General features: G+C 40.1%; 1 protein-coding gene across 1 annotated transcript; it reads right to left on the minus strand.

Moving 5' to 3' along the window:
• Window positions 1-5,893: 5,893 nt before the first annotated feature.
• lbx1a (ladybird homeobox 1a) lies at window positions 5,894-7,751 on the minus strand. The gene is made up of 2 exons (XM_010773098.1): window positions 7,140-7,751; window positions 5,894-6,628 (listed from the first exon to the last, which is right to left on the minus strand). Exons 1-2 carry the CDS (start codon window positions 7,465-7,467, stop codon window positions 6,141-6,143), a joined length of 816 nt encoding a protein of 271 aa, XP_010771400.1. The 5' UTR covers window positions 7,468-7,751; the 3' UTR covers window positions 5,894-6,140.
• Window positions 7,752-19,885: the final 12,134 nt, after the last annotated feature.

A 19,885-nucleotide genomic window follows, 5' to 3' on the forward strand; every position in this document is an offset into this window, starting at 1 on the left:
ACAATTCTCAAGCGGTGGCTCACACAACAACCCCAGAGCCACCACTTGAGTCTGGTAAACAAGGTATGTAAACGTCAGTAAAACTTCCAAGTTAGGCGAACATGTAAGCAAAGCATAAATTACAGCTACGTTGACGTTACTTTGAATCGCGGGGGTAAGCTAAACCGTTAGCAAGTAGCTATAGCTAGCCAGATATATTAAATAAAAACGTTGTCATACAATCTAAATGTAATGTTTTTTAGCGTTACCTGGTGATTTAAAAGAAAGCTCTGGAAAATGTTGACTTACTGTTCGACATGAAGCTAGAAGCTACCTTACAGTACACAGTTGATCCTGAGTCCTCCTGTCAGATAAAGTGTGTCATAGTTAGCTTAGCTAAGCATCAACCTAGCACTGAAATATATGGATGTTATGTGACAGTATTTCTGAGAAAAAAGTCAGCTGAAATGGTGGCATAGTTGCCACTGCTTTACGTGTCGACAGCATGTTTAAACGTATTTGCAGCAGTAAATGTGGCTGTTTGGCCACTGACGTTGCCATAACAACACCTGAATTTAAATGTGCAACCTCTTTTTGTGACAGATTTTTGCATGAAATTATAATTCTTCTGAATGAAATTCCGATTGACAGCTAGTTTATATGTGAACATTATGAGAGGGACAGCCAGAGAGAATAAATGAAAAACATTTATGATATATTATATGACAAAACAAGTATACAGTTTAAGTGATTTATAAAATATCCATAAAGAAAAATCTGTTTACAGTTCTGTTTCATATGGGTGTTGAGAGATGTATCCATCTCTTAATTTTGCTCTCAAAGTGCACTTCAATATTCTACTTCAATATTTTAAAAAAAATCTTCCCGGGGGATCATGCCCCCGGACCCCCCTAGAGGAGGTGAAGACCCCCTTAGAGGAGGTGAGGACCCCCCTAGAGTATGTGGATGTTAGGTCCACTGTGTTTACATGCTTATTTATACAATATGTGTGCTTATGCTAACATCATAAGACACAAATTGGTTCCGTGTTGTGCGTAGTGAGAACGCGCTAGAGTGAGGGGGGCCCCCAAGCCAAAGCTCGCTTAGGGCCCCCAAAAGTCTAGGGCCGGCCCTGTATCATTACACTTCCTTTGGTTGGGGTTATCATACAGTAGTCCGGAAACTGACGCCATACAACAGGGATATCCAAACTACGGCCCGGGGGCTAAATGCGGCCCGTGATCTATTTTGACAGTGCAGGAAGAGGCAATTTTATAGAAAACACGAAGTCAATATAGCTTAGATTCAATAGTAATGGCAAAGTCTAAGATCAACACATACTAAAAACATCAAACATATAAAGACAATAAAAGCGGTAAGAAACTATTTAGCATTAAAAAGGGTTCTAATCTGTTTCTGCCCTTCAGATTTAGAGAGACAGAAAGGAAAACTAAAACATATCATGACCACAACTCTGTGTAACTTAGTTTGCAGTGATATAAATGTACATGCTATTGAAATATACTTCATGTATTTAAAATACACACACAGCATGGCGTGGTGCGTTCACTGCCCTATGAACACCAGCAGGTGTCTCTGTTCCTCTCTCTCCTCTGTGGCCGAGCAGCTGACTGGAGTTTAAACCTGTTCACATCTGCAGTTCCTTTTTGGTTTTTCACTTCCTTTCTATATCCTTTTTAAAGTTTTTATTAACTCGTGGTTCAAATAATGAAACCATCAGGATTGGGTGAGCTTTCAGATGACTTCAATCAGGGATTGATGCATTTCACTTTTATTATTCAATCAACTGTTGATGTTTTATTTGCCACAAAGAAATTAAGCATATATTTTGAAACGTTTTACCTTCTCTTTTTATATTTTAAGTACATGTTATATTTATCTGAAATATTGTATGCGCTGCCATGAATTTGTTTTACATTTTTAAGTTAAACCCATAGTTCAAAATGCTGGTGCAGTTTTGACCTTTTTTACAATGCAAAAACATATTTCAAGAATCCTTTAGAAACAATTAAATAATGTATTCTTTAGACACAGTGGTCATAAATAATGAATATCTAACTGCAGAGTATTTTTACCTTTAATGTCTCACAATGTTTAATTAAAAACTGTTTTAACATTTATAAGGCCATTGATTTTTTTTTATAACTGTAGTATTTATTGATAAGTGATATGCTGTCTGACACGACGACTATAACATTGATGCAACTGAACCTCCAAATCAAGAGGTTTGTAGTCATTTGTAGTAGTAGTAATTTAACGGCCTTTTTTTTAACTAAATGAGAATACAGAAATCTGCATCTCTTCCTCTCTCATGTGCATAATATATAAGACAAACAAGCACAAAGGTTTGCTGTTGCTTGTTGAACTTGGCTGCAGCAAAACTGGATAAACAATTTGGTCCAAATGGTGAGGCTGACTCTCTGACTGCTTGGTGTTAATACAGTGCAGTGCAGCAGCAGCAGCAGGACAGAAAATATATTTACTGATTTCCCCTGCTATATGTTTTCAAGCTACATCCTCTTAAATTCACATAGCCTGGATTATTTGAATGATCAACTAGAATTTGATTAATATGTAAATTTTCGAGCAAACTGTTCCATTTGAGCCTTCAGCGCAGCCTAATTAATCAACAGTTAAAGGAAATTAATACATACATCAATTCTGTCAGGAACATGCTTAGTTCAATCGCCCGTAAAATTGAAGTTTGAAGTATTAACTGGCTCCACAGGAAGGCTATGATTAAAACTCTACAATTCAGGCTATCCATGCAAATATAAAGTCATTTACAGATCCTCCCTTTTTTTATAAACATATTCAATAAGAATAATTATGATAATACAATAATAAATATATGTTGATGGATGCTGATTGTTGTTCTTTTGAGAAGACAAACTGGAGATTTGAAAGCCTGTCACTCGACCAGTGTTTGAAATATTCATTTGCACCTGAGACTGTTTTTCCACAAGGTGCAAATAATCATAAAATATAGAGAGAAGAATCGAGAGGGAGGGATTGGAAAAGGGGAGGGGAAGGGATGAAGAGAGAGAGGGCTGTACTATTGTTTCAGTAGGGACTCATGCATCAAACTTCAATTTTCCGGACGATTGAAGTAGTGATTTTTTCCATCTTGGAGTGAAATACTGAAATACACTTAAGACCTCCAGATTAATTACCACGAAGTGGTCCCACAGACTGTAGTATTACTTATCGCCGGGACCGCCTGACAAGGCCTCATAAAATAAGCAAGTGAAATCCATAAACTTAGCCTGCCTTAACACTCTCTCCCTTCATAAATATGCTTGATTCAGAATAGGCTGCAGCACACACACACACACACACACACACACACACACACACACACACACACACACACACACACACACACACACACACACACACACACACAGTGTTGTGATATACAGAAAGGATTAGTTTTTAGGAATGAGTTTTAAATCGACTTGTTCATATTTGCAAGTCCATTTACAAAATAATTGAATTGAATTTTCTTTCCTTAGAAAAGCATCACTTCGATTAACTAAACAATATTATAATAAATGTGAATTAAAGGAAACACTTCACGCCCCTATTTAGCATTTCTGAGCAGTATTCAACTTAATATATAAGCTATAACATGATGCAGTATCAAGACATAGGGATAATTTACTGTGTAAATTAAAAGGCAGTTTTTTACTCATTATAAATTCTCTTATGACAATATTTATATTTAAACCTTTTTTTTAAAACTTTTTTCCCTTTATTTTCAATAGCAGCCTCCGTGTATGGTTGTTCAAGAATACATTAATTACACTACCTAAAAAAAGTAATTTCAGCCTAAAACTTCATTATAATGTTATAAACCATTTATTAAACGTGGCTTACATTCTAAATAGGGGGATTTTCTTTTACTGTAGGACTAATTTGCCTTTAGATAGGCTTCAAGTACTTACTGGTCTATAAACGTATTCAGGTTGTCCTGAATTTAAAGTAAAAAAAAAAGCAAACACTATAAACAAGTCACAAGAAGACAGGCCTACTTATCATTTCTTTGAACAAAGAGAGTTAAAGGGGAGAAAAGCCTTTTGAGCTCCACTCTTTCTCACATCACCATGTTTTCAGCTTCATTAAACTCCTTAAAGACAAAAGAAATAAAGAAGAAAAAAAAGAGAGATGAGAAGAAAACAAACAAAGGAGTCCCCTAACCAGACTTTGGAATAAATGTCACAGTCTCAACTCTTTATGGCTGCCTACTTAACATTAAAACCCCTTCCAACAAAATCCATTTCTTGTTTAGAAAACGTTTCTTGGACAGAAGTCAAACATATTCTTCCAGAGCTAAAAAGCGGTGAGAGACAAGCGGCTCACAGAAAAGGGGCAGTTTCATTGTAATTCATTGACTTGTTCAAAACGCCAGGCAAAGAAAAGGGCTAGACATTAATAGCCGCAGATGCCCTCATGAAGGGAGAGTCTATGTAGGCATTATGGCCTTTGTTCGCACCCAGTTAAACTGTTTAAAAGGAGGGTTAACTCAATCCATCAAATTGTCTGAATTTGTGAGGAAATTTCAAAAACCATATGGCCTCCAAACGTTTGCGTCCTTTTTGTGCGGTGGGACACACTTGTCTCAGTATTGCTGCCTGCGGGGGACCGGCCCTGCTCCTTTGTGGCTCGTCCCACCAGGGAACGCTGCTCATTTGTCCCCACTTTTCATGCTTTACGCTCAAAATTACGGCCCAGTCCCGCAGAACAAAAAAGGTCTATAAAAGGCCCGAGAGAAACTGGCCCAAAACTTTGTGTTTTTGTGGCATCCTCGTCTTTTTTTCCCCCCGGCACCAGATTTGTGTTTCTCACATAAATTTTTGCCACGAATGGAGAAACACGTCTAAGGGTCAAGAAGCCACGATACGCATTTAGAGTGTGAAAGGAGATGTGAGATTCCGGGCCACAAAATGTTTAGAGCATCTTAGTAGAAAAGGACACAAAGGGACAAAATAGTTCAGAATAATAACTCTGAACAGGCCGCTTTGATAGGCTAACACGCCCATTTCTGGCAAGGAGAGCGTGTTTCTAAAATGATTGTTTTTGTCCTCACTAAAAAGAAAAAAAAGCTATTATATTCATAATAAAAAAGCTTGATATTAATTCAAGAATTGCAACATAAAAGATATATTCAGAAAAGCCATTTTATTCCCATAGTAGCCTATATACATTACAGTCTGTGCATTGGTTTTTCAAATGATGTCCTGATTTTAGAAAGGCACTTACAGGTGTACAAAACATAACAAATATTTATAACTGTAAATCTATTGTATCCAAACAATAAATCTAAAAAGTAGCCTATAGCTTTTCAAAATCACCGCAATATTCATTTTTCTTCCTCGCCGTCGCGTGAACATTCCCATAAATGGCACAAATGTCCGGGTTTTCCGATCATCATCTTCATCATCTTTATCATCATGCACAGCAGCATCGGGACGCCAAACATGAGCTGAAGTCAAAGGGCTGGGGGGGGGGGGTCAGATGAGGAGGAGGAGGAGCCGGCAGTGACAAAGTGACACAATGGCGATTTGGCTCACAGAAAAACACCAGCAATTATTAAATAAAAATAATAAAGTAAAAATAAATATGTAATGATCACAAATCAAATCATGCATTTACATGCAAACAATATGAAAAACTGGAGCACTTTCATTGTGGTGTGTGAGGGTATAGGCCTTGAAAAGCGATGGAAACAGGTGTGTGTGTGTGTGTGTGTGTGTGTGTGTGTGTGTGTGTGTGTGTGTGTGTGTGTGTGTGTGTGTGTGTGTGTGTGTGTGTGTGTGTGTGTGTGTGTGTGTGTGTGTGTGTGTGTGTGTGTTGGCCTATAGTGTAAAAACAATTACAAGTTACTTTTAGACAATATTGCTTTGCTTGCAAGAAGAAAGAGGTTGCTAATGAATACATAGTAAAATACCACTGCATATTTCGTGTTGTGTGTTCATGCTTCACTATGAATAGGTCTATCTGTGTCGATATAAAAGTCATTACATTTTGGTACATGTTCTGAGATATGGTATACAATATAAGCAGTAAGTTACAAGTCCTCCGGAGGATTTTTCATCGTCTTTTTGTGTTTCTCGACCTTCCAGCCCCACGCTGTGCTATCAGTCATCCACATCAATCTCCACGTCCTCGTCCTCTGAGCACTCTTTACTAGTTGTGTGGTCTGAAAACGGAGACAGCGGCGAGTTCCGCAGTTTCTGAGCGAGCTCGAGCTCCTGCTGGCCGACCCGCGCGGGGGAATTTGGTCGCGGATGGCCCAGCGTGCCGTTGGCGCATTTCTCAAGGTCCGCCAGCTTGGCGAGCTTTTCCAAAGGGACATTGCCGGTGGCCTTAGCTGACTCCACGTCGGCCTTCATCTCCTCCAGGTCCCGTTTTAGCTTGGCCCTGCGGTTCTGAAACCACGTGATGACTTGCGCGTTCGTCAGGCCCAGCTGCTGCGCGATCTGGTCCCGGTCGGCCGGGCTCAGGTACTTCTGGTACAGGAAGCGCTTCTCCAGCTCATAGATTTGGTGATTGGTGAACGCCGTCCGAGACTTCCGGCGCTTCTTCGGGGTGCTTCTCGTGCCGAACAGAGTCATCCCGTCCCTGCCTGTGTGTGAGAGAGAGAGAGGCCGCGTGAGAATGTGAATCCTGCAGGTGCAGCGCGCAGAGCTTCCTCTGCACCGCTGCAGCAGCGTGCGCGTAAAAGTCAACCTAACGCAAAAATAGCAAAGTGATCCTACGAGAAACAGTAGACTAAAGCCCATGTCTCTTGTGGGAAGGGGTGATTATAAGGATATTACACAGACCCCACTGGGAAATAGTTTTCACTAGACACACGAGACCTTAATATTAAAGAAAAGCAGTGTCGATTTATTCCATGCAGCCCAGAACATGAACACGCCTTTTTTTCCGATAATATATTTGTTAAAGAGAAATATGTTCAAATATTATTTCTGTTCTTTTTATTACATGACATGCTGCAAAACAGGTGTGTATTTAAATGGTTATTTTCTATCTTGTGCAGGCTATACAATAAGAAATTCACGTGCAGAGAAACGCCCATTATGACATTCTAAAAAGGTGTTTTTCGACTGTATTTTTTAGGGATCGAGATTTACCTTCTGCTGCCTGTAAAACGCTGACTTCCAGCCCTTTGAAGGTCTTGCTGGCCAGCTCCTCCAGCGCGCAGAGGGGGGAGGTCTGGTTGAGCAGAGCCCTACTGGACAGAGGGATGCTGGACGGACGGTGCTTCTCAGAGGACGAAATGAGATGAGCTGTGCCGCAAATGGTGTAACTTCGTTTCACAGAGGGCTTGTTCAGGATGTCCTCGATGCTGAAGGGGGTCAGCGGCTTGTTGGAGTTGGCAGGAGGCGGCAAGTGGTCCAGCGGACTTCGCCTCCTGTTTTCCACTGCATCACATTTGGCCACTTCTTTGGATGTCATCATTGGTTGTAAAAAGGACTTCGTTGAAAAAAGAAATAATCAAGCGGGTTTAAAAACGAGCGAGACTATCGAAGGGAAAAAAGTCACATAACAGTTGGGAGGTGGGAGAAAAAAAACAAAAGACACGGAGGAGAATGAAGAAAAAAAATCTTATTCCAGAATGGGATGTCTTCAAAGTGTCGATCCTCGGGAGCAGCAAGTCCGCAGGAGTGAGATGCCTCCCTGAAAATGGCGAGGTCCAAAGAGTTGACGATTACTAACAAGTTATCATTGATTGGTAGGTAATCAATTATCTCCAGTGGCACTTTCGCCCTCTTCCCTCTCACTCTTTGACTATGTTGCAGTCCAGTGCGGGGCTTTTTGCGACTGGGGGTGTCCCATTAATTAGGACGCATGGCTAGAAGGAGGAGGAGCCCGGCGGAATTATTATAGTGCTTTGTGCTCTTATCATCTTTGGTCTAATTTAGTCGTGTGGTGAGACACCAGAATAGGTATGTGGGGTAAATGAGGAGAAGCAGAGAGAGAGGGAGGGAGAGAGAAAGATTGAGGGAGAGATTGCAATCCTATATTTTATGCGTAAAAGTTAGGTTTTAGTCCAGGAGTTTCTAGGCTTTCAGTCTGAAAGTATTTGGATTATCTGGATGTTGCCATAAAAGACAAGTCGACTCAGGTGTAGTTGTAGCAGATATAGTCAGAAGGATTTTTTTCCTCGACCCAAAGCGTGGATGATCCTTTGTTTTGTAAAGGTAATGTAGAGCTGGGCCATATATCAGCTCTGATGATACCTCCTCCGGGGCGGGAGGGAAGGAGCAGCATGCATCCCTCTCAGCAACGCCAAAACCCGGGCCATAACTCAGGCAAAAGGGCTCCTTTTTATATCATCCGAGAAATATTTCATCTGCTCTCAAATTTCCTCGCATCCTGCAGGTTTGACATGATGAGTTTATTTTCTTACCGGGCTGAAGGATTGGCGACAGGCTATTTGCATAAGAAAACGAATTTACGCAGCTGCACAAAATATGATGCCTTTTCCTATTAAATACAAATACAAATACAGGCGTATATCCAACGGAAGAAATAATTTTATTTAATCTTTACATTGTTGAAGTTGCCCGTGATTTTACTGCGGGAGAGGGACATTTAAAAAACAAATTGTAGCAATTCATTATTATTATTTAAAGAGTTATTTTTGTTTCGTCGATGCTGACATAATAACGCTGTTATTTTTAGAATATTTTATATATTTATTTTTGATGAATGTGTTCAGGTGGTGGTTTGAAGCAAATATTGCAATGAATAGTTTTACATCATCGATATTTACAAAAATAAAACAGCAACATAGTGAGGATGATGAAGTTGATGATGAGAGAGAGGGTATACAATTAATAACGTGGTCGTATTTTATAGTTCTATTCAGCCTCATTTAAAATAGTTTCCTATATTATTTTCCATTTTATTTTATTAAAACATTAAACGATTGTATTTAAAAAAAAGTTCTGTCCATATACAGGACTGCCACAACATAAACGAGTTAGACATTTCATGTTTGATCTATTATCAACTTTTCCCTTTTTGTTAAAACAACATCTTAATTAAAAAAAAAAGTAAAATAATATTATTTCGTTATTCAATATGGAAAAAATTAAAATATCTTTGGCTGTCAGTTAGCAAACGGTTTTCTGTGTCCAGTTGAACTATCAGGTTATGAATTGAAAAAAAAGAAATGGCAGCCAGGCAGTTTATAGCTGCTGGGGGGGGGGGGGGGGGGGCTTCTGATTTCAGTAGTAACTGTTTTCTGGTTGTTGCGAAATATAGCCAATATAATTTCAAACATTCGAGTTTTTTTCTAATTACTATCACAAAAAAAAAAAACAGAAGAAAAAGGTTTTTAAACAAAATGAATGTAATAAGCCTTTTTGATTCATTAATGTGCTTTTTAAAATAGACATTAAGTAAGGCACACAGGCATTTATAAATAAATTAGGCTACATGAATAAAAAATGTAATGATAAAAAACCCACTTAGTATTAAAACAATTACAAACAGGCAACATGTTTCCTCTCACACATATACAACATTACAGCAAATAGAAATATCAAAGAAAAGAGCATTATTATATGATATTATGAATTGGCAAATAACCAAAATAAATAAAATAATTAACTGGCACACAAGGTGATCTAATGTGTTAACACAAATGATAAAATGTAGCCATTTATTTTTCATGAAATGTGTGTGTTTCCAGCCCGCTGAGCTGTGTTTGGCGCCTGTTTATTAAAGACAGATATTTGTAGTGTCCTCATCTCTGGGTCTGGCTTGCCAAGGTCAACGACACGGCCTGCCTCTCAGCTCTCCTTTAGCCACACAACTTAATCTCATAAGCTACTAGACTGTGCAGGGGACGTCCACTGGCGGGGGCACTGACTGTCTGGAAAATGACCCATAGACTGCTTCATTTTCTGCTTTTCTTTGGAAGCTGTTGTGGCCTTTTTAAGAATAGATTTGGAATAACCCCCTCTGGTTAATCATAATCAACTGTTGGAGTGTATTTCTTTACAACAGCTAAGCACTGAAACAACTGAAATGTTGACTTTAATGTCAATTAATTATGTCAACACATTTCACAGTTTAAGTTGAACCTAATACCTTTTTATTTAGGCTTATTATTTCTTTCAACTAAGCTAATTCAGTTATGTGAAATCTGTTGACATAATACATTTAATTAAAGTAAACGCTCCAGTTTTGTCAGTGCCACACATTTCCAAGAACACAAGCCCTCTTTTTCTTCCCAACCAGGTGTTGATTTAGGCCTTCCACACTGCGGTCAGTTAGCTTAAAGTGGCACCCTGCAATGTGTTGTTGACCTGCTGCAGGAGGAGGCACAGCATTCACTGCAAGGCTTAGCCTGCGATTAGACAGCTGCAGGGGAAACTATCTACATTGTAGCCATTTTGTGAGACCCCAAAGATGGGGTGTCATGTCTCCCCGCTCCCAAAGGCCTGCCAGTTATCTCACATGACACCAGATATAGATACAGAGGGAGAGATGTGTCTCTTGGTTTAAAACATGTACTGTATAAATCACACGTCATTACCAGAGGTCACTGGCTGAGGCACGCCATTGGATGGTTTCATCGCCAGGGCTCGTCTGGTTGGAGGGATTTATCTAGCGGTGGGATCTCTGGAGAGGCAGCCATATTTTATGTGACTAGAGATGTAATAACAGGCCTCTGACAAATCCCTGACGGCCCCAGCTTCTCCTGCCTCGCAGTGCGGGGCCATCGCTGCATGCTGGAAGCGTAAGCAGCATTATCTCCGCCATGCACGTGGACCGCCGCTCAGATAACTGTTTCCTCCAGGGTTGGGGGCTCTTTGCTGTGAAGCTCACAAGGGTCTTGTTAAAGGGTTAGTTCAACCAAATCATCATGAATTCTCTCATTTACCTCTGCAGCTATATGCAATCATGGGTTTTATGCAGGGAAATTCACCTTTGAGGATTCAGATCCAGATTTTTACCGACTCAAGGCCATAATTACATTGAATATAAACAACAATACAATAACGACAAAATAATAGCACCCAGTAGGAATTACGTGCAACAATATTTGTTTGGAAAAGACAATAGCTGGGTTTTCATCCTAATGTTGCACATTTTCACCACATTTTAGAGAAAAATCAGGGAAAGGTAATGCCAACCTACTGCTTTTTCTATTCACTACATTTTTCGATTGTTATTAGTTGTTCGTCAAGATAAGCAGTAGCTGGCAGTGTAATTAAAAGCCTCAGTTCTCTCACGCTGAAAACCAACAAATACAATTGTATGTTTTCATGTGTGGATTATCATGTTTTTTTCCCCCAACGTTTTCAGGTTGTTTTTTTAAGGAAATTGAAAGTGTTCATTAAAACAGATGGACTAAACTGTTTTAATGAACACTTTTTTTACACACTAATGTATAAAACTCACCCTTCCTCAATATCATCCAATGGGGCCATGCTTATATACATCCTTATATATATATATATATATATATATATATATATATATATATATGCTCACTTACGGTATAGCTATACCTTTTATGTTTGGTGATGCCATTGAGTCAGTTTGTCCACTTCATGACGTATTTTTACACTGCTTAGCCTACTTCAACCAAGACAAAACATAACTTTTTGGCTAAAATTGGCTTTTAAAACAAATGAACTGTTGTCAATAGTCCAAATCAAACTCCTGTTTTTCTAGAGCAATTTTCTATAAACGAATACTGTGTTTTCAGAAAGTTGAAATTTGTAAATGTAATTTCAATATTATGAAACCCAAGTCTTTTACTTCAATTGAATTGAGTAAGTTGCAGTAAGCCAATATTAAAAGATACAATTAAAACCATAAGGACAGCTGGATAACTCTTTAGGTGTTAAACGTATAAATGCCACAATGCAAAAAATACTCCAACATAACAAAGAATCTTTCATGTACTAACATTTTTTTCCGAACTAACATTAAATGTACTACTAAATGTTATCAGTAATTATACTAAAATTATTTAAAGTAGTCAGCATTATTAATATACTCAACACAATATGGATCTGCAAATATAGCGGAATGGGTGTTGAGCAGAAAGAAATAGAACCCTTAATGTTAAGTGCCCCAAAATTATACTTAAGCACGCTAATTGGGTTTGTGTACTTTTTTAGCAGTTGAAAAATATATAACTTTTTTATGAACTAACCCTTTCAAAATAAGAGGACATCTACACTCTTAAACCAAACTTTAAAATATGTGTTTTCTTTCATAAAGTTCAATGCTTCTAACACTCAGGAACTGCAAAATAAACAAAAATAAACATAAAAATCGAGTCGAACGAAACAGTCAATAAATGAACAAGTCATGACATTCTCCCCATGCAGCAACAGCAGAAACAGGTGCACAGTCTCCCAGGAAATACAAGGAGTTACCCCATGGGGTGTATATAATGCAGAGTTCCTCTGCTTAAAGGACCTTTTTCATGGGTCTCTGACTGAAGTAATACAAAATATTACTCTCACCGCAATGGACGCTATAAAGAACCACTCACTCAATAAATAGTTTGACACCAATGTTTAAAAGGGTGCAAACATGGTTTTCTCTCCTTATGATGGCGATAAAGCTGAACCGCAGAACCGCTTCCTGGGTCTTACCTGGTGGAGCAGTTGTTCCGCTCACACTCTTCTGCCTGCCAGTAACAGACTGGCTGCACACACACCATCATACTGGTGTGGTTTGGGGCCTGTACACTTGTTGTTGGAGCAGCCTGAACATAAGCAGTTCCTAATTTACAGAAAGCAAAACGGCACATATGTGACCATCGGTTACTGGTCGGTGCATGACCATTAAACCCATCTCCCAAAACATGTTTCACCTCGCTTTTTGCACTGACCCATTCACAATCTGCTCAGGAGCTACCTCCACATGCTCTCAGTTTCCCCTTTGCTTCCTCTGATGAATCCCTCCCCTGCACTATGAATGTCACAACGCAGCACTAGATAGCATGCTTCATTTGAATGTTCTTCCTTTCTCTACACTTCCCCATAAAACACAGTAAGCAGCAGTGAAGCTGAAGGATTGTTTTATTTGGGATGGCCAGGGTGGGAAAAAATTATTCACCGCCATTGGTAATAAAAACTGCCGGAGGAGAACTGGGGAGAATTATGATGGCAATCCTTCCTTTTTTCACATTTGTGAAGGCTGTTTTTTTGTTTTTTGATGCAACAAGGATAAAGAGACCTCGAGGTGGGAAACAGAAAATCAGATTTGTCACTTTCAGAAGTGTAAACACCATCTGCAATTCTGTTGATTACTCGTACGTATAATTATAGATCAGACTGGATTTTATTACTTATTACTTACTGTTTATTTAAAGCTGCAATGTGATATCTTATCAGTTTAAGCTACAATCTTTATGGATTATCAACTGTGCCATGAAGGTATGTCTGCTTTTTTAAATCAAATCCCAGTTTATTTAATTCAAACATGTACTTAAAATAAGATAAGACCACCAGGCCACTCTAATTACATGAAGTGGCTTTGGGTTGTGTTCATTCAATGCCCATAGGGGTTTTTCCAATATGGCCGCATGGGAACAAACGCTGACAGGTCAGCTGTTCTCTCTGTGAGGAGAGGAATGTCTCCCTTTCTCCTCCTCGCTCCCTCTTTTTCACTCTCTCCATCCTTTGTCAATTATTTTCCTCCCTTTTCTTTTCCCTCTTCTCTCTGTCAGATCTCCCCTCCCAACTCACAAACACTCACACAGACACACACACACACACACAAACATTGTCTTTGAGAGATGGCCTCTGTCTTTCAATTAGCCTGCAATGGCCCTCTTACAAGGCTGGCGTCTGGCGAGTTAGGCCCGCAGCAGATGCTGCTGTGGATTGGCCGTTCATCTGCAGCCTGCAGACTGTATTGAATAGTCATTAGGGTGGAGCTGACTATTCATGACAGAAGAAGTGGCTTTGTGTGGGAGGGGTTGCAACTACATCAGGTTATCTTTATTCTCTTGTTCTCTGTGGGTTTTTTTTTTTTTTTTTAACTAGGAGGCTCTAATTAGGAGGATAAACAGATAATGAATAGTGTCTCTGCTTGACAGTCAACTGAAGTGTTTTTATTGTTGCGTTGTTATGGTTTGCTGTATGATTTCTGATCCCTGGGAGGAGAAAGCAGAAAAGAGCCGCAGAAAACCCCCTGGTGGGCAGAAGAGCCACGAGCCAGGCTGTTGCGTTTGTGTATGATTTGTCGACTCTCAGTGGGTCTGTTCATGAAGCACCTGGCAACCCTGCACAGAGGAATATGGTGGCTGCCATGACCATACTCTGACACACACTCAACCATATGCCCCCATTGTCATTCCAATGAGCTCGGACAACATTCACTTTCCCCTCCTTTCAGCAAACGCTATCAATGCAAACCCCATGTGGAGGGGCCCGGGTCAAGAGGAAGACTCACTACAAAGTGTCCGCTGACACTCAGGGAGGCACACACACACACATGCATGCATTTAAACACACACACACACTGCTCCTGCATCCCTCTGCTCCTTCTCCCCCTCCTCTCCTGAACCCCCGTAGGCTGGACTGAGGAAATGTGAATTAGCTTCATCAATGCAGAGGTTAACATTGCGCAAAGACGATGTTGACCTCTCGTTGTATTCTTGGTTTGATGTCTTTCTTAGGGCCAAATGCTTATGAATAAAAATGGCGAGGGGCGAGGTTGACAAAGGGATTTGTCTGACTAATGCCAAGGGAAAACCCCTCAGGGAAAGCCTGGTTAAGCCCAACACCATTGAATTCCCCCCCCTGCAGTATTATCAATCATGGCGTGGCTCACACAGCGCCGTTATTGTTTTTGCCATAATTGTGTCAGAATAGCTTTCATTTGTCTCTAATGAAAAGTGTCTGCTTTCATCATGCTAATGCTGTGAAAGCATAATTATTACACATGGCAACACATAGAGCTTTCTTAGACATGTAGCATTTCAAACGTGCCACAAACATATGTGCAGCTGCTTGTGCCCCAGTGATAGTAAATCACTTAATTTCACTTTATTGGGAAAAAATTAACCAAATTACAAAACACATATTTTCTCACTTAAGGCTGTCACACTATCAGAATTTGTACTGCCCTGTTATATTTTCCGAATGAATTCACCGTAACCCTACTTCCACAATATTTATAGAATACGTTTTTAAAATAATGTTTTTACCAAGGTCTTTTTAATAACAAATGTTGGTAAATGAATTATGTGTGTGTGATATGGGTCAAGAACAGAAAAAAAGAAAACATTTTAATAGAAGTTGGATCATTGAAAACATTGTATCATGTGTTTAAATAATGTGATATTGATAACAACAACAAATTGCGGTTATCGTCAATATTGGTGTATACTGTGATATCCCTACTTTTACTATAGTGGCATCTAGCCCTGCAGGTTAATCATTAGAAATATGTTATGCCATCATCCAAAGATTGGGGTTGAATGGAGCATAATAATATGAAATTGCATTAAAAATACAAAAACAATATCTCATTTACACTGTGGCGACTATTTCCTTGGTCAAAGGGAGTTCAAAAATAAATTGAGGTTCATGAATGTTTCTGTAAAGACACATTGCTGGTAAAAATATTCAATGTCACCTTTCAATGCTGTAAGCACACCATAATTAATTCCTTACACCTTAATTGTATTGGTGTGGAGGAATTTTCTCAGAGCTATCCGACTTATATTTCTAAACCTGTACAAAATAAATTCTGCATAGAGAGATTACCCTAGAAAACATACGTTTTTTGTTTTAATTTGGGTGGATCTGGCCCTGCAAACAATTCAAGGGAAGTCTACTTATATAATTTCTCATTTAAAATGAAATAAAATAAATATCTGATTTGTGAAATGACAGCTTATTTCTGCATTCTCCATCAACAAATTCAACAGAATCAGCACTACTTTTTACAACCAATTTAAAATAGATTTGATGGCATCCTCCATAAACGTGTTGATGGTAATAATCAACGGTTAGAACATAAACAACAGAAAACCTGGGGCAAGAAGTCTGAGGCGGGTCCTCGACCTTTAACCTTGATATAATTGAAAAACATGTCCGTTTTGGTTGGTTACACAAGAATTCAAAGTGGTTTGTTTAACGTTACAATCAAATATAAAAAATGACACATGAACATGCAGAACTGAGAGCTTGTTTCACAGTCAGAAATCCCTTTTTGTGACTTTTTGTGTGTGTGTTTCTACATGCAGGTGCTTGTCTTTGTGTGTAAGAACAATTAAAGACTGCACTCCCACACACACTCACATCATATGCTCCACAGGGCCCAGGCTTGTCTTTATGAGTTTATTAAAAGCGTCTTGTTTTGTATCATGCTCTCCCAGCAAAAAACCACAAACCCAATATATCACACTGTTATTGTGGGTAATTAAGTCCAAAACTTGGTGGTATACGATGCCCGTTGTGCATAAGCAAAAATGACCATTTTAATTGCAAAGGAAATATTAGCTTGCACTTTATCTAGCGTGAAAGATAGTATTACTCTTCTTAATATTGAGGGAGGAGGAGGGCCCCGAGAAGATAGCATGGGCATTCATTATACTAACAGTCCCCCTTTAAAAATGAATGGTAATGAGACACAACAGCTATTTACTTTGCTTTAATGCTGTGGCAAGTAGCAAGCATGACCCCCCTCCTTCCTGCAAACACCCCCGCTGCTGCCCAGAGCTTTTTAAATCTTCAGACTTGTTACACTGGCAAAACACAACGCATTAAAAATGTAAGAGGTACGAGTCGAGCCCAGACGAATTCACCTCTTGCTGATTATCCTGCTAATCAGTGCAACACAGTGTCTGCTTTCTACTGCCGCTGCCTGACACACTTTATATCATAATGGAGGGAAAAGCACATCCTCATCCATCAATCATGATTATGAATCCTGTCTCTTCTACGTTTTTTTGTGTCCTCTTCTTCATCTCACCGTGCAGTATTTCTCACAGGCGAGCTCAATAAGCTGCTCCTCTCTTCCCCCCCCCCCCAACAGATGAGTGTGGCCTGAAGGAAGAGGGCTGCCATTCATCCAGATCTGTGCCTGTTCCTGCCGTTTAAACCCGAGCAGGCTCGACTAATGCCCCTGCCTCACTTCTCCTCCACGCTGCTGCTTTATAGGCTTTGTTTGAAGCAGCTCCTTTATTGCTCCCCACCCCCCCCATCAACCTTCTTCATATTTTTCACCTCCTAATTCTCTCCACCTTGCCGTGATCTCTTTGTTTCTGTCCTCTCATCACCTCTCATCACCTCTTACCCTTGTGCTTTCATTTACCTCTCACATCCGTCCTTTTGCTTTCTCCATCTCCTTCTCCTCCTGTAAAATAACATATAAAAAGGTGGGGGGGGGGGGGTTCTTAGACGAGAAGTCGGTGGCGTTGAGCCGAGGAGGACACACTCCACTTAGATAAATATCCCCATCGCTCTGAGCAGAGCCAGGGAGATTTATTCATCCGCCGAGCTGGCAGAAAATTGACTTGTTTCATGGGGGCAGGCTAGTGACGCATCGCCATGAGAGGCAAAGAGAAAGGGAGGGAGGGGAAAAAGAATGATAAAGAGAGAAGGCACATGGAGAGAGGGTAAAGGAACAAGGCGGAGAGAAAAGAGGGGAGAAAAAAGGGGAGAAAGAGTGAAGCGATTGAGGGAGTGGGGAGGGAGAAAAACGATAAAGAGAGATGAGAGAGAGTGATGTCCCTCCCCTTGTACCAGAGGATAAAGCCAGTGGGGTGGTGAAACAGTGATGAGGGAAATGGTACAGCTGACATTTATATAAGAGGATATTGATGAAGCAGAGACAATAGCAGACTCCATCCACTCCTCCTCTTCCTCCTTCGCCATCCTTTCTCTTGTTTACTACTTTTCACTCTTCCTCGACTTGTCTTTCCTCTTCTGTCTCCTTCAACTCTCTCTGTCTTCAGACTGACAAAGCACCGTTATTGGCCACTACATCCTCATCGGGAAGGAAGGGCCACAACCTTGGGTGACTTAAGACTACAACCGCCAATGCATCACAGTGATAATCTCAGATGTTCTTCCTTCCACACACACACACACACACACACACACACACACACACACACACACACACACACACACACACACACACACACACACACACACACACACACACACACACACACACACATCCTCAACATAAAAACTACAGTGTGCCTGTGTTTCATAACGTGTCCATGCTAACACAGCAAATACAGAGGAGAAGAATGCTGCCTCCCCTCGGCTTTTCTGAAGAGGTGTATTGAACGGAGGTGTGTGGATGTGTGTGTGTGAGTGTGTTTGTGTGTGCTTACTTTGTATTTGTGTTTGTGTGTGTCTGTAAGTGCGTATGCGTTCTGGGAGCGATGGGGCGTGGAGGATTTCTGCTTGTATCAGCACCTGGGCTGCACTGAGAGAGAGGTATGCAGGGGAGAAAGATGGGGAAACTGGGAGACTGTGTGTGTGTGTGTGTGTGTGTGTGTGTGTGTGTGTGTGTGTGTGTGTGTGTGTGTGTGTGTGTGTGTGTGTGTGTGTGTGTGTGTGTGTGTGTGTGTGTGAGCGAGAGAGAGAGAGAGAGAGAGAATGGGGGTGGTTAGCAGGAAGCAGAGTATAATTTAGCCCCACCAAAGCTCAAGGCTCATGTCAACCTTGGATAGGGACCCAGGATGATAATTTGAATTGGGAATTAAGTCACCAATCAATGGTTATATTTATGCTGAATCAGTGGTTTATTAAAGGGAGAGAACTCAATCATCTGATTGTGTGTGTGTGTGTGTGTGTGTGTGTGTGTGTGTGTGTGTGTGTGTGTGTGTGTGTGTGTGTGTGTGTGTGTGTGTGTGTGTGAGCATGCGCAGGTACAGCTTCACAAGTGTGAGAATTTGCAAGCTCCTTCCTGTGTGAATACAAGCAGATGTTTGTTTGACTGCGGAATTAAAAGTTGTTTGCTGATGGCTTTTTTATAGCATGTAAGACCTCACATGAAACAATCTTTGGGGAAATTATTCATATGATGCTTTCTGATCATTGTGAAATAAGGGAAACATGGGGGTCATTCGGTGCAGCTTTGCTTCTACAGACATCGGTAACCGTTCTAACATAGCTAAACTGGAGCTTTTATCCCCATGCTGTACAGCTGGGTGATAAAATATGATGCTACAATATATATTTGTATCTTACTTCAAGCAGTATACAGTATGTATGTGCTTTTTCTACAAGACCTACTTTTTTTCGTTTATAAAAAAAAGAAGTCATCCTTTAATTAAAATGCAAATGTTGTGCAATTATGGAAGCAGCCACACCAGAAATGTGCTTCCGTCTATCATTTAAGTGATTACTTAATACTTAATCATTGGCATCCAACATTGGCTGTCTTAGGCTAAAAAGGTGGCTCCATAGAGTCTGGCTTAAGGACCTGATTTCACGGTTTAAAAGAATAACAAAATGTTCACAGTGACTTATCAAACCTCTACAACAGCATTACTCACTTCTTCTCTGCCCATCCCCATATGGTTTCATTAAGTGTGCTTGTCTAGCTACAGACGTTAGCTCTCACAATCAATGTTAGCTAACATCAGTTAAAAGTGCTTGCCTTAAACTGAAGATGTAAGCTGCATTCACTCAAATTGGGCAGGATGGGTAGAACAGGAAAACCTCTCATTATTATAGCTTGGGATTGTTAATGCAATAATTGAAGATGTTTAACACAGCTGCTCACATTGTGGTCACATAATTTAATATAATTATCTTATTTGTTAGGTTACGTAGCAACCCAGTCTCACGACATTTCGTGTTATAGTCACGACATTTAATCTATTGATTCGTGTTCACCAACACGAATTCCCCCATTTTTT

This window comes from Notothenia coriiceps, unplaced genomic scaffold (assembly GCF_000735185.1).
Source record: "Notothenia coriiceps isolate Sejong01 unplaced genomic scaffold, NC01 NC01_scaffold00012001, whole genome shotgun sequence".
Taxonomy (NCBI): domain Eukaryota; kingdom Metazoa; phylum Chordata; class Actinopteri; order Perciformes; family Nototheniidae; genus Notothenia; species Notothenia coriiceps.

Coding starts and splice junctions, on each gene's coding strand:
- lbx1a (XM_010773098.1), bottom strand. CDS start 7,467: ATGATGACATCCAAAGAAGTGGCCAAATGTGATGCAGTGGAAAACAGG. Junction 6,629..7,139: donor CGTTTTACAGGCAGCAGAAG/GTAAATCTCGAT, acceptor TCTCACACACAG/GCAGGGACGGGATGACTCTG.